At 31.1% G+C, this 13,713-nt stretch overlaps 1 protein-coding gene across 1 annotated transcript; it reads left to right on the top strand.

The window, feature by feature from the left end:
- Positions 1-2,730: 2,730 nt before the first annotated feature.
- Positions 2,731-4,689, top strand: LOC100800489 (pathogenesis-related genes transcriptional activator PTI6). Its single transcript, XM_003544290.5, has one exon. The coding sequence runs from the start codon at positions 3,459-3,461 to the stop codon at positions 4,305-4,307; it is 849 nt and encodes a 282-aa protein (XP_003544338.2). The 5' UTR covers positions 2,731-3,458; the 3' UTR covers positions 4,308-4,689.
- The last annotated feature ends 9,024 nt before the right edge of the window (positions 4,690-13,713 follow it).

Raw genomic sequence — 13,713 nt, 5'->3', positions numbered from 1 at the left:
TTTTAAGTAATTTAAAATATTTAATAAGATGTATTTAATATTTTTAACACTGTATATTCATAGACACACAATAGATAACCTTTTGTTAATAATATTATTGAAATAATTTACTGCTTGCTTGAATAAGATGTTTTAAAATTTCAATGAATAATTACAAAAAAACGAAGTTTTTTTCTTTTTTCAGTAAAACGCCATTTAAAAACGACAATTTATTTTGAAAGAAGTGTCCATGTCTGATTATGATACTTATAATTAACAATAAGAACCACCTAGACAGATGTCTTTAGCGATTGAGAATCGTTTGTTTTCCCTTCAAACAAAGCAGAGGTGGTCAGATGGGGTGAGGGGAGACATGGGTGTGTCATGGTCTTCCAGCTTTGTGTTTTTGTTTTTATTTTAATTTATGGTATCAAAAAATTAATTATTATTTCCGTAACTTTTGAAGGTTTTTTATTTTAAAATTTTAAAACAATGTTAATCATTACTTTATTAGTTACATTCTTATACATAAAGAAGAAAAATAATAGTATATCAAATGTAAAAAAGTAACCATTTAAAAAATTGAAAATTAACTTTTTTTTTAACTTTGTGTTATAACCTTTAACTAAAAGAAATAGAAGGGATAAATTTTCATACAACTCATTTAGTTAAAAAAAATCAGGTAAATGACACAACATTTGTTATTATAAAAGATTTAGAAGCTTAAAAGAGTAAGGCAAGAAAATATATAAAACTTTGTTATATATGTTTTGTTCAGTATGTTCATCATACTAAATTTTTAGCTGTGTCTAGAGGAAAGGAATTAGGTTCAATTGCTTGCTGGTGTTTAATAGCATGTTTGGTTATCGATTTAAATAAACTTAAAACCTCATTTAGTCTTAATAAAACAAACTCTTGTTTCTTCATTTCATACTTTGAAATGTATCCTCATCACAATGTCATCTGTGATGCATTTAAAATTACTAATAATCATATATAAACATCCTTATATATTAACTTCATTAATATTTTTTACTGTAAAAAAAATTCATTAATGTTTGTCAATTTTTTGTTATATCATGTGGCTTGTTACATGTATATTTCTTTCTCATTCTCTCTATCTTTCTTTAGTATCAATTACTAGCAGTTAAGTGTGCATAGATGATTTTCCTAAAATCTCAAATTATCTAAATAGTAAAACTTTCTATATTAGTATACGTTGGAGGCTCCTAGTCCCACACAATTACGGTGAGTTTTGCGTTCTAGTCAAAAGGGTAGCATCTACCTTTGTCCTTTGAGGTAAAACATTACAAAAACTGGTTTCTTGGCCACCACACAAATTTGGTTTCGTTGTTGAAATCAAATCCGTGCATATATATAATGATATTCCGACTTTTTGTTGCAGATAACTAATGCATACAACGGAGCAGTGTGTCCTGCAAGCCCCGGGTAGACAAACGGTGCAGAAATTTGTACTGAAAAGGGTGTTGTTACAGACTCATCATGTGTTGGACATACCCAAACCAACAGTGTCGTTAGTTGTGGTATTAGTCACCACCACAGTAAAATATAAATACTGAAAAGAGTCTTGTTACTTATATTTTTTTATTGAAGGTAATTTTCTTCGAATTATGTAATACTATAATAAATAATTAGATCGTTTAGTTAAGTAGGTTGACTAAACATGATAAGTATTCATGCCTTTCATACTCACTCTGTGGTTGAAGAGTTGTGGATCACAACTTTAGTGGATCGAATAATGTAAGTGCTCATGTCTTTTAAGCATAATACTTGAGTGACTATAACTATTAGGTCAAGTAAGTTGACTAAGAATAGCGAATTAAACTATAACTAAATAATTGGATTTTAATCTTTTGATTCCTCACATTCTATAAATAAGGGTGAATTTTCTTGTTTTCACTTAGGTTAACACACATACTAGGATTTGAAAGGTTATAAAACTTCTAGCTTTTTAGACATACGAGATTCAAATGTGAATAATAACAAAATTTTTCCAATAAATATTTAACGTAATTATATGTTAAGACTCTGAATTTAAATTTTTTAATCAAACTAGAACAATTTTACACAATTAATTTACATCCTCGGTGATCATTAGTTGTTTTTGGTTTTAGACATACGAGATTCAAATGTTGTTTTTCTTCTCTCACGGTTCTAGGTTATTGGACTGCGTTGGTAATAACTAGAAAGCCACAAACACACACACACCCCAATTGCGCAATTTCAACGTTACTGTTCTTTTGAGAGAAAAAGGTTTCCAAACTAGGGACTCGTCAATTGCGTTTGGCATGGTGCTAAGGCAAGCTTGACCAACGTGTAAAGTTGGGACGGTTTTCACTCTTCTGTAACCCTTTCACACAGAAACCAACTATTATAGGCAACAAAATAGTTTTTAAAAGTCATAACTAAAGCTCACAAGAGGCAACGTCATCCATGCCCCATTAGAAAGCACGCCCCTTGTGAATATAAGCCCCGCTAGAAGTAAAAGGAACAAAATGGAATTAGGTAGGGTTTAAAAGGAGATGATTATGAATTTTGAAGAGTAAAAAGGTGAAAGGGTTAATTAAGGAGAGAAGGAGTAGGAATATGTATGTGAGTGGAATTTTGATGTCTAGTAGTAAGAGTGGGATTATAGTTGAGGAAAATTTGGGTTAGGACACGTCACCAATTTGACAGCTGGAACATTGAAGCTAGTATAATTTTTTCCACCCCGGACAAGGACACATTCACACACGCACACGCAGTCACGACCCTCCTCCACTCACTCACACTCACTACCTCACTTGAATGACTCCAATTCAATTCCAAAACCCTACTCTCACGAGAAAAATGTTTTGTGAAATATCCAATGGGGCAAATACCACCCCGTGCACTATAAATACCCTTTAACCTTTCCTCTTTCATCTTGTTTTCTTCTCCGTTTTTCTCTACCTCCCACTCTCACAATCCCTCTCTCTCTTTCTATCTTCACTCCGGCTATTACTTATTAGCATAACTCTCTTTTGCTCTGCCTTCCCGCCAAAACCCTTCTCTGTGATCACCAAGGATTCAAGGTTGAGCGTTGAATTCTTGAACCTTGTTGTTGTTGTTGTTGTTGATGTGAGTGGAGTGAGATTTCACTTGAAGCGCATCCAAAGTTGGCCATATTCTCTTCTCTCTTTCTCTCTCTCTCTTGGAATATATCTCTAGAGACGAAAAGCAAAAGTTGTTACCCATAAAACATCTTGGTTTTTCTTTCTGCTTCACCACCACCAAAAGTGTTTCCAAACGTCTCAATTCCCCCCCAGCATATACATCTACTTGTCCACTTTTCCCCCATACCCTCTAAATTCTTCTCTTACTCTTTAAACCCCACCCTTCATGCACTCCAGCCAACACCATCACACAACAACCTTCCCTCTTCCCTCTCTCACTCAAACAAAAACATCCTTAACCACTCCAAAAACACTCTTTTAGGCATGTCCGTACACGCAAAACTGAAGCACCACCCCATGAACCTAGCATCCCCAAGTTCCCATTTTGAGGACGACCCACCATGCAAAACCAAGACCAAAACCCAAAGGAGGCTCCTTCGGATCATAATCACCGACCATGACGCCACCGATTCTGACTCCTCCGACGAAGAACAACAGCAGCAGCAACAAAAAACAAGAAGAGTGAACAGAGAAATCACCCAAATCAACATGCAACTTCCTCTATCACATAATAGTTCCTTTTCCCCTTCATCTTCTTATTACTCTTCAGCTTCCACCTCATCGGAACAAAACCTAAAGTGCAAGAGACCCAACAAAAAGCCGCCACCTTCCTCCGCCGAGGCCCGCCGCCGCAACAAGTTCCGCGGCGTCCGGCAGCGGCCGTGGGGGCGGTGGGCGGCCGAGATCCGCGACCCCACCCGCCGGAAACGCCTCTGGCTCGGAACCTTCGACACGGCGGAGGAAGCCGCCACGGAGTACGACAGAGCCGCCGTCAAACTCAAGGGCCCCAACGCCGTCACCAACTTCCCCCTCGCGCCGGAGGCTACGGCGCAGTCTCCACCGCTCGCCGCGGACAACCTCAGCTCCGACGGCGGCGCGTCGTACTCGGACCTAGTGGCCTCGCCGACGTCCGTCTTGGCCTACGAGTGCGACTCGACGCCGTTCGACGGTTTCCGTTATCTCGACGTTGACGCGTTCGGGTTCCACATCGACGCGCCGTTAAGTTTGCCGGAAGTTAACGTTAACGTTGCGCTGACGTGTCATCACGGGAAGAAGCAGGAGGAGGCGTTTGATGAATTCGATCTGGACGAGTTCATGACGTGGCCTTACTAGTGATAAAAATCTCAGGGACAGTTTGGTAAATTACACCCTGTTTGCATTGCGGAAGTGTGAGTTGGAAATCCCGAAATTGCCCCCCTCCCCCTCTCGTTGTCCAAGTTTGAAATTTTGTCGTACTCGTTGGAGCTTTGGAAGAGTGTAGAGTTGTTGGTACAAAATTTTATGTAGTCGCATTTTACTACCACCTGAAACGGCGATTCTTTGTGTCGTATTTGGTAGAGTTTAATTTGTAGTTATTATCATGAAAAGAAGAAAAAAAAAATGAAGTGTCAAAACTAGTGAGTGAGAAAAGGAGAAAAGGAAAGATGGTGTTATTTGAGAAGGAAGGACTATATTGTAATTTCGGTATATAAATTTTGATAATTATTTAAAGAAACTTTGGTATTGTCTATATATAGATCATGGGTTAACTTAGAGGGGACACGTTGTGATAAATTGGCCGCTGAATCTCAACCATCAGTGTATGTTCATTGTTCATACATGAATCATTCCATTTTCATTGTTAGATTTTTTTTTTTTGTTTATTGTTTTTGGTTTGGTTAAGTTGATGTCTTTGCTTTATGGGTTATTTATTTGTGTTTTTTATTTGCATGCGTGATTGAAATTGTTAAGGGGTGATTTAGTTAGGCAACACAGACATCATACTAATGTTTTGATGTGTTTTTTATATTAAAAAAATGCTTAATAATGAGATTCTTGCAAGTGGGATTCTATTGATTCTTCAAAGTGTACTATGTCGATTTGTCAAATCAGAGAATAACATTTCAAAATATATATTTAAGAAAGTTTGAGTTGGAAAGATTTGAAAAGTCTTATACATCTATTCGAATTCAGTGTTTGTTCTCTGTTTTTTTGAAGGTTAGGTTATATTACTCGTAGTAGAACCATACAACATTCGTGTCTAATCACAGAGCGCATATTAGAGGACAATTGAATAATATGAATGAATCATGATCCTATGAAAGAAAAGAATGACTACGATGCATAAATTTTCTATTTGATTGGAGAATCAACGAGTCAACAAATAACAAGAAATAGAAAATAATATGATCATAAATGTAAATTTAAATTTATATGTGGATACATGCAAGGACTAAAATTAACATATATAAAGATTATGTTTGAAAAAAGAAACTGAAAAGTGGACTAAAAATTGAATAATTAGTTAGAAATTAAAAAACTAACGGATAAATAAAAGTGGTTAGATGTTATCTTTATACAAATTTCAATTTTATTTTATTATGAAAAATATCTTTTTGGAGGTATTTGTTGAAATTAGAAATAGACTTGTGTTTTTTTAAATAGAAATTGAAAAGGAGTAGAAAGAAATTGATTTGTTTTTAGAAATGTACTATCAAGAAAACTATTGGTCAAAAGAAAATATAAACTCAGGCACTTGAGGAGGATAGAATTAATTTAGCTGATTTGAATATCTTGCACTAGTTGAGCCAACTTAGAGCATTAAGCAGAGTTAGTCCTTGTACCATTCGGGAGTAAGTTACAATTAGCAACATATGCATATAGTAATAAAGAAAAATAAAGCTATGATAAGCACCATATGTATATATTAATAAAGAAAAAGAAAGTTATAGTAGTAATAATTTTGAAAAATTAATTTCTTTTTGACCGACCATAGGTTTAAGTCTAAGTAATTAATCAAAGCAGTGAGTACACCTTATGCACTAGACTAACCGAATATTTATTTGATCTTTGACATTGGCTATGAGTCTTACCAATCTGAGGCCATGCCATGCTGATTTATTAACATAATGATAGCCCTAGAGCGGATTTATTCAAAATCAAGGTCCTAAAGCAACATTATTATGAACTAAAAAGTACAACCACTTGCAAGCTTTACAATTAAATATCATTAATAAAAATAATGTTTATGGAAGAAAAACAGAGCAATACTTCGTTGTTCATTAAAATGGAAAAATATTAGTTGTTTAGTTTTGAAAACATTTTTATTACAAAAATGACACCTTATGTTGTAATTAACAATAGCAACATAAATATTTTAAAAATTAAAAAGCCTAAATTTAATGTCACATTATCATAAATATAACAAATTTTCTCTCAAATATTTTTCTATAGGGATAATTCAATTTGAGATATAAAATATGGACACTTTTCTTATTAAGGGATAGTTTGGTTGTGTGGAGGAGAAATGAATTGAAGAGAATTAAGAAAAATATTTAAATTAAAGTTGAAAGAAAGAAAAATGAGATCCACACCAATTTTTGAAGAAAAAAAAATCTTCTTTTCTTTTCCATTTGAATACAATCAAACCACCCCTAAGTGTAATTTGTGACCTGGCTTTTCCCATTTTTCTTTTTGCTACTTTTCCCTGTTTGTACTTTTAATTTCAACAGGGATATTACTAATCATAATTCAGAACCCAAGTACATTAATATTCAACCATGCCGTATCACAGTTCTCTTTAGGTTTTATCAATCAAATTTATAGTTGACATCCAAACTACCGTATGCAATTTTTTTCTTTATCAAGTTGATTCAACATTGTCTGGCTCTATAAATTTTGACTTCGTAGTTCATACAACATGAAATCAGTAAAGTGAAAAATATAGATAAAGGAATACATGATGACATATTTACAACTTCCACTTTTTCTCTGAATTTCTTCCTGTAATATAAAAAAAATCGTTTCTTTTAATATCCTAATTATATTTTATTAGTCGTTATATTAAACAATGAAAAATAAAATTGTTACCTACAATATGATCTTATAAAACTGAAACTTAATTCTAAACCCTTAGATGTATTGCAAAATTTATGCTTTACTACTCGCCCAAGATTTTATAGAGTATCATTTAATTTTATATAATCAAAATATTTAAATAATTTACTACTCTTGCAAAAGCTTTTTATTGTTAAAAATGGGTCATGATCTCGGTTCATATTTTCCTTCTTTTGCAATTTTCCATTTTTTGTGATGGGCTTAGCCCCTTTTCTTCACAAAAGGGATACATGTTTTTTTTACACATATCGTCTAAACTTATATATGAAATTAAAAGAATATTTTCATTCTTTAATTATTTATGCAATTAAATTATTTTTAGAACTTTTTTATTTTCAATATTTTTCACTCTTTAATTATTTATGCAATAATTTTTTTAATTTTCTTAATTTCTTATTAATACTTTTTAATCAACATTAAATATACTAATATGTTTACAACTTACCATTAAAATAATATGGTATTTGATTATTTTTTTTAATTTCACATTTTTATTAATCATGAATTATTTTTAACTATCCATACAATACACAAAATACTAACAAATTTTTTTATAAAAAAATAAACTCATGAATATCCTCTTTTTTTATGAGATATAAATATCCTCGTACAAGTCAAAACTTTACCTACTATCTACCTGTAACTTCTGATAGCATCTTATCTAGAGATCCATATCACATATATAAATTAGAAATGAAAGCTTTAATAAAAGGAACCCGATATTTTTAACTATATTTAAAAAAATCTTCCAAGAAAACTATTTATAATTATCATCACTGGCCTCTACCTTTTGGTAAGATATCTCAATCTCAACATCTTGATTGGGCCACTTCAGCAATATCATGTCACAGCCCCATTTTTTTTACTGCAATTATGGTTCCCCTGTCCCCTCCTTTTTCAGTTTTTACATGCGTCAAAGATGAGACCAAATCTAAGTTTGATTGACCACTGCTTAAAGACAAGTAACAAAGTGGGCCCATGGGGCCCGTGAGCCCACAAATAGGTGGCTCCATAGTTAATTACAATAATGGCGGGTGGGCCCACCAAGCTGCTTCGTGCTTGCACATAATGGCCTCTCAAATGGGCCTTGGGCCCCACCAATAAAGCTTTACCGGCGGCTGAAGAGGCTTCCTAATAGTAGACACTAGGAAGTTTCAAAGGATGAGGTGCTTGGACTTTTGGTCACATAAAATGTTCATTAGTTGCATTTATTATAAGATGTGTCTCTTGATGAATCTCTTGAAAATTATCTGAAGTTAACATTGAAGATATGAAACATATCCTCTTGCGTGTGGGTTGTGTTTGCTTCCCCAAAAGTTAGATTTTACTAACCCTATCTTTTACTAAGCAAAATCTAAAATAGCTGGACTTAAGTAATTACCTAGTTTTTTCAATTTAGTTTAAAGTGTGATATTGAGTAAAGTATAAATGAGGATTGATACATTAGATTATGGATAAGAATTAACTTTTATCTTTTTTTTCATGAGTGGGGATTTGAATCCCATTAACATCATCACTTGGTGAACAATCATCTTCAAGAAGATTTCCTGACACTTAGGAACTAGTTGAATACTTATAATTAAATTCTTTTCATTCTACCATTTTAGCAGGAAAAAAATGTATTGCTATGCATAAGCATTCCAAGAAATAAAATAAATAAATACACGTAGTTACTACCATACTATTAGTAAAGATTATGAGTTTATTTGTTTTCATTTTTTATTTTTCATTTTTAAAAATAAAAAAATTACTTAGAATGAATAATTTTAAAATTATTTTTAAAAGTAATATTTCTTTTTTTAGTTTTTAATAGAAAATTAAATCAATTAATTTTCTACATCAAACTTTTCATTATTGATGTTTTTTCTTGTATTGCTTCATCTTCTTCCTCCACTTTTATTTTCTAAAAATTAATTGTCAATTTTTTTAGAAAATACTTAAAAAACATTTATTCTATTTAATAATTTTCAATTTTGTACTTTAACCGATATTTTTGAAACAATTATTAACATACCTCTTGAATATATTTTTAGCAAAAAGTGAGATTTACAATTTTTACTTTGATTCACATGTGATCATGTTATATGTTATTTATATGTACCTATTTAATCTCAGACAGTGACACCATTCTTCTAATCCTTGCACATTAAATACACTCAGCTTCCTTACGTCGATGCAGGACCTTCTTTTAGCATTTCAGCCTTGTAGTGGGTCTGATATTTTGAATAATGAGTTGCACCACATAGTTTTCTTTTATTTTCTTGTTTTTCTTTTTCATTTTAAATTTAATGGCTATGCACTATATATTAGTAGTTTAGTATTTCAAAACTTGTGTCTTGTGACATGATGAGATTACAAAAATTATGGAATTTTTGTTTTTATCATGGCAATCAGATTTTCGTTCAATTATTTTTTTTGTTATTTTTATTTAAATGTATTAATTATCATTTATTCTCTTATCGTTTTTTCTTACTTCTCCCGCTCTATAAATACCGTCTTTAGACACATGTTTCAAATATACAAAAAACAGAGAACATCTTCATCTTCTTTTCTCTCTTTGGATTCTTTTTCTTTTATTTTTCTTCTCAGTTTCTGTTCTCTGTTCATATTATAGGATGGGTATCTTATATATTGAAGGATTTGCACACTATACAAATAAATCCTTAAATACAATATATCTAAGACATGACTCGAGTCTAGCTCTTGCTTGGTGCCACCATCATGACTAATAGTAATAGATAACAAACAATTCCTAAGATATATGATGTGAGTTTGTTTATTTAATATCTTCTTTCGCGAATTAATCAACCAATAGAGAAAAAAAATTCCCAAAATCAATGGGTTAAAGATGTTAAAACGTGAAAACACTTGAATGGGATTGATTTGGTGGGCCCCACGGTTGGTGACCAAAACAGATACGAAGTTGAGAAAAGAAAAATAAAACCTAAATATGACGACCCACCACCCTATACACTACGTAGCCGCCATCCACTATCTCCATTTTTAGTATTATTGTTTTTTAATCTAAAATTATTAGTATTCTATGGTCTTACGTAGGATTTAAGTGAAACCATGTTATAGTACTAGATTGCAATTTGTGTACAGTAATTTAGCATTATTAAATGCTCTCACACTGTTTCAACTTTCAAGTACTCTTTCTTCTGAATATTCACTTCTTCAGGATGTAGATAAGAAGATACTTGAATAATGAACAGAGTATCCTTCCCTGATTTGGTAATACAGATGCTGACAAATTTTAGTCCCATAATATTGTCCGACCGAATTTAATTGAATTGTGTTTAGAGCTTCAATGACAAATATAAGATATTTTAGTTAATTTTTAGTTTTTTTATAATAGTTAAAAAATTTATTTGAGTATTTAGTAAATAAATATTTTTAATAGTTTTTTAAACATTACTTATAATATTTTATATTTTCTTTTTATTATCTTTTATATGTTTATCAATTTTTTATTTTATTTTTTTAATAAAACATGGTTTTATTCTATTTACTTTATAATTTTTTTAGAAAAAATAATATTTTAAATTATTTTGAAGAGCTATTTTTCAACTGTTCTAAAAACTATTGTCATTATAACTATTTTTACAATATATAATTATAATTAAATAAAAAACTATTTTATAATTTTTCTATAAAAAAAATCCTTAATGTATTTTGAAAAAAGTTTAAGCAAAATCCTATGCCGAGTTATCTACATTTTTTTTTGTTGGTTTCTTGATTTAGTTGATGGATACATTTAATACTACTAGACAAAGAGACAATAAAGTTTATATTAAATTGCATGAACAGTTCTGGAGGCTGCTTTTGCTAAGCATCAATCAATTTCACGACCTTTTCATTAACCATACATACAAAAGTAACTTCTAATTTTGTTCCTACAGTTTTATCTGCATTTTTAACTTAGAGGTTTTACTCTCAGGTGCATACACAAGGTCAAAGTTGTTCATACACACATATATACTTTAACAATGCAAGTTGGAGCAATAATTTTTGTGTGTTTTCTCCTTTTCTCCCTCCATCATTTAAGTTAAGTCCTAAAGGACTCGACCCTTCAATCTTCTCATGAGCCTTTATGTTTTTTTAACAGGGTGTGAAAGAAACTTTTCGTCCTCATTTCTATCACTGATTCGTGCATTATTACTATCTAGAAGGAAGCAGTAGGACCAAAATCATATTTGGGTGTGCGACATAATTACGTACCCCTTGGTGACATGTTTCTATGCTTTTAAATATTTTCATTGATGGGGAGACCCAAAAATCAGAAGCAAATGTGACATTTTCTTATAATTTAAAATTTATTTTCATATATTATGTTTGTACAATTTTTTTGGTACATATAATAAATATTTTTTTTATAGGAAACAATTAAGTTCAAACTAAATAAGACTACAAAGCAACAAAATACTCTATCAGAGTATCTAATACGGGTGATGCTCAGGACTTGAATTTGATATCGTAAGTTAAATTGGAATAATATTACAAGAATTGATTTACGTGTTCAATAGATATTTTATACAATATTTTTGTACAATAAAAAGAGAATAAAAAACAAGAAAGTATGTATTAAGATGATTGATGTGACTAAAAGCCAAAGATATGAAAATCAATTATAAAAAATATTGTGAAGATGTGATATATGAATAATAATGTTGTTATAACTATTTTTAATTTTATGGATTGCTTTGATAGCAAGTGTTTAGATTTGAGTTCAAGATACACGTCATCCAAGTTTTTCATTCATGTCCATAATTCTCATTTGACGCATAGCAAATATTTTTTTTTTCCTTCAATTGGATCCACCTTAACAATAAAAAAACATCAAAGCAAACAGATTTTGAGGCTCTAAAGGGGGCACCCTAAGATTTCGCAATCTCATTGGTACAAAGAAATGAGGGTACAAGTTGAGTAGCGGAATCACGTAAGGCAATGAAAGGGTAGCAAAAAGGAGAAACACAGTTGTGATATTTACATACAAAAGTTAGGAACATGTTGATGGAGTAGGCATCATCATGTGGCTTATATACACTCAGTTACATTCACATGGTGATAATTGCCATGCACTTGACACTGTGATGCTAGAAAACCCCACAGCCTATTTTCCCTTTCCGAATTAACTTGCTCTTCATTAATGATGAGTATCTGTTTGATGAAAATGTTTCAACCATGGAAATTGGAATATATGCCACATTTCTTTTTTGGGAGGTCACCTATGAAAGTCCCTTTATTGCATGGGAAATTTCTTGGTTTGTGTTTGTTCAAAGCTTAGTGTATATTGTTTAAATATTTTTTTTTTTGTTGTTGTTGGTATGATTGTTCATTGGGTAGGATTGGTTCAAGGTCTCTCTAAAATTGAAATTGAAATGAAGAACACATTAAAGTGTTAAACCAGTTGGTTCGTCTTGATTGGGAACAAGTATCTGGTTAATTCAAGAATCTTTCAGAGAAAAAATTCAATTGGAAAATTGGGTGTTAATTTAACTATGAAAACTCTAGCATATTCGTTATTTTAGCCTCTGACAGGGCTAAGGGACTCCAATTGATGTTTTACAACTCAAAAGGATCCTTAGAAAAAAGAAGCTTCAACTCAAAAGGCTACTTGATAGTTGATACTAGTACTAGGATTAACTAGTTTTCGTCCCCTTGTACAGGGTTTAGGTGATTTTGGTCCCAAAGTTTTTAATTGTTTAACTTTTTGTCTGCACATTTTTTTAAAATTGATAAATTGAGTTCATTTATTAAGTTGTCATTTAATTATTTAAGGACCTGTTGACCTGAATTAAACTCGTTGCAACCACAAGGTAATGAGGCAGATGTCTCAGGCCCCAAATTATCTAGGATCACAATTTTTTAAAATTTCATTAATAAACTATAATATTGTTAATTCAAGTTCCTAGGAGATAATTTTGTTGCAGTGAAAACGAGATAATTTTGTTTTGAGGTTTTTTTATACGTACTTTTTTAGATGATTAGGGGAAGAGAGACACTCTGTATCTCTCTAAATTTTTTAAATAATAAAAAATAAAAATTTAAATATAATTAATAAAAAATGATAGAATAAAAATATTAATAATATAAAAGTAGTCGAAAGTTAATATGTTAAAAGAAAATTTAAAAATTTAAAAAATTATTTAAAGATAAAATTGTCTAATGAAAGTGAAGAGTAATTAGTGGATGATTATCTAATTTTAGTTAGTGGATTAATTTTAATTTGCACAATTAAAGAGATTTAATTATTGTTATTACTTTAATATTATTAAGAATAATAATAAAATGATCTAAAAGATGTAACGAATAATAATAAAATAATCTAAAAAATGTAAACAGAAAAAATAATTACAAAAATTATAGTCCTTTTTATAAATTATTGGTATAGATAAATAAAATAGATAAAATTGGTTTCATCTCATTCCACAAATTGTAAGTAGAATAAAAAGAAGGTACTTCAAAACTGGATTTTGAAGTAGAATAAAAAGAAAGTACTTGATAGAATAGAATAAAATACATCTTATCATGTTTCACTCTCTATTTTATTCCTCTTCATCTAATTTCCCCTGGTCAATCCAAATATACCGTAAAGTTAGGAAGGTTTGGTGAAGGATAGGAACAAGCTTTTTGTGTGACA

The sequence above is a fragment of the Glycine max genome, chromosome 14, assembly GCF_000004515.6.
Source record: "Glycine max cultivar Williams 82 chromosome 14, Glycine_max_v4.0, whole genome shotgun sequence".
Classification (NCBI taxonomy): Eukaryota; Viridiplantae; Streptophyta; class Magnoliopsida; order Fabales; family Fabaceae; genus Glycine; species Glycine max.
This window is presented reverse-complemented; position numbering and strand designations above follow the sequence as displayed.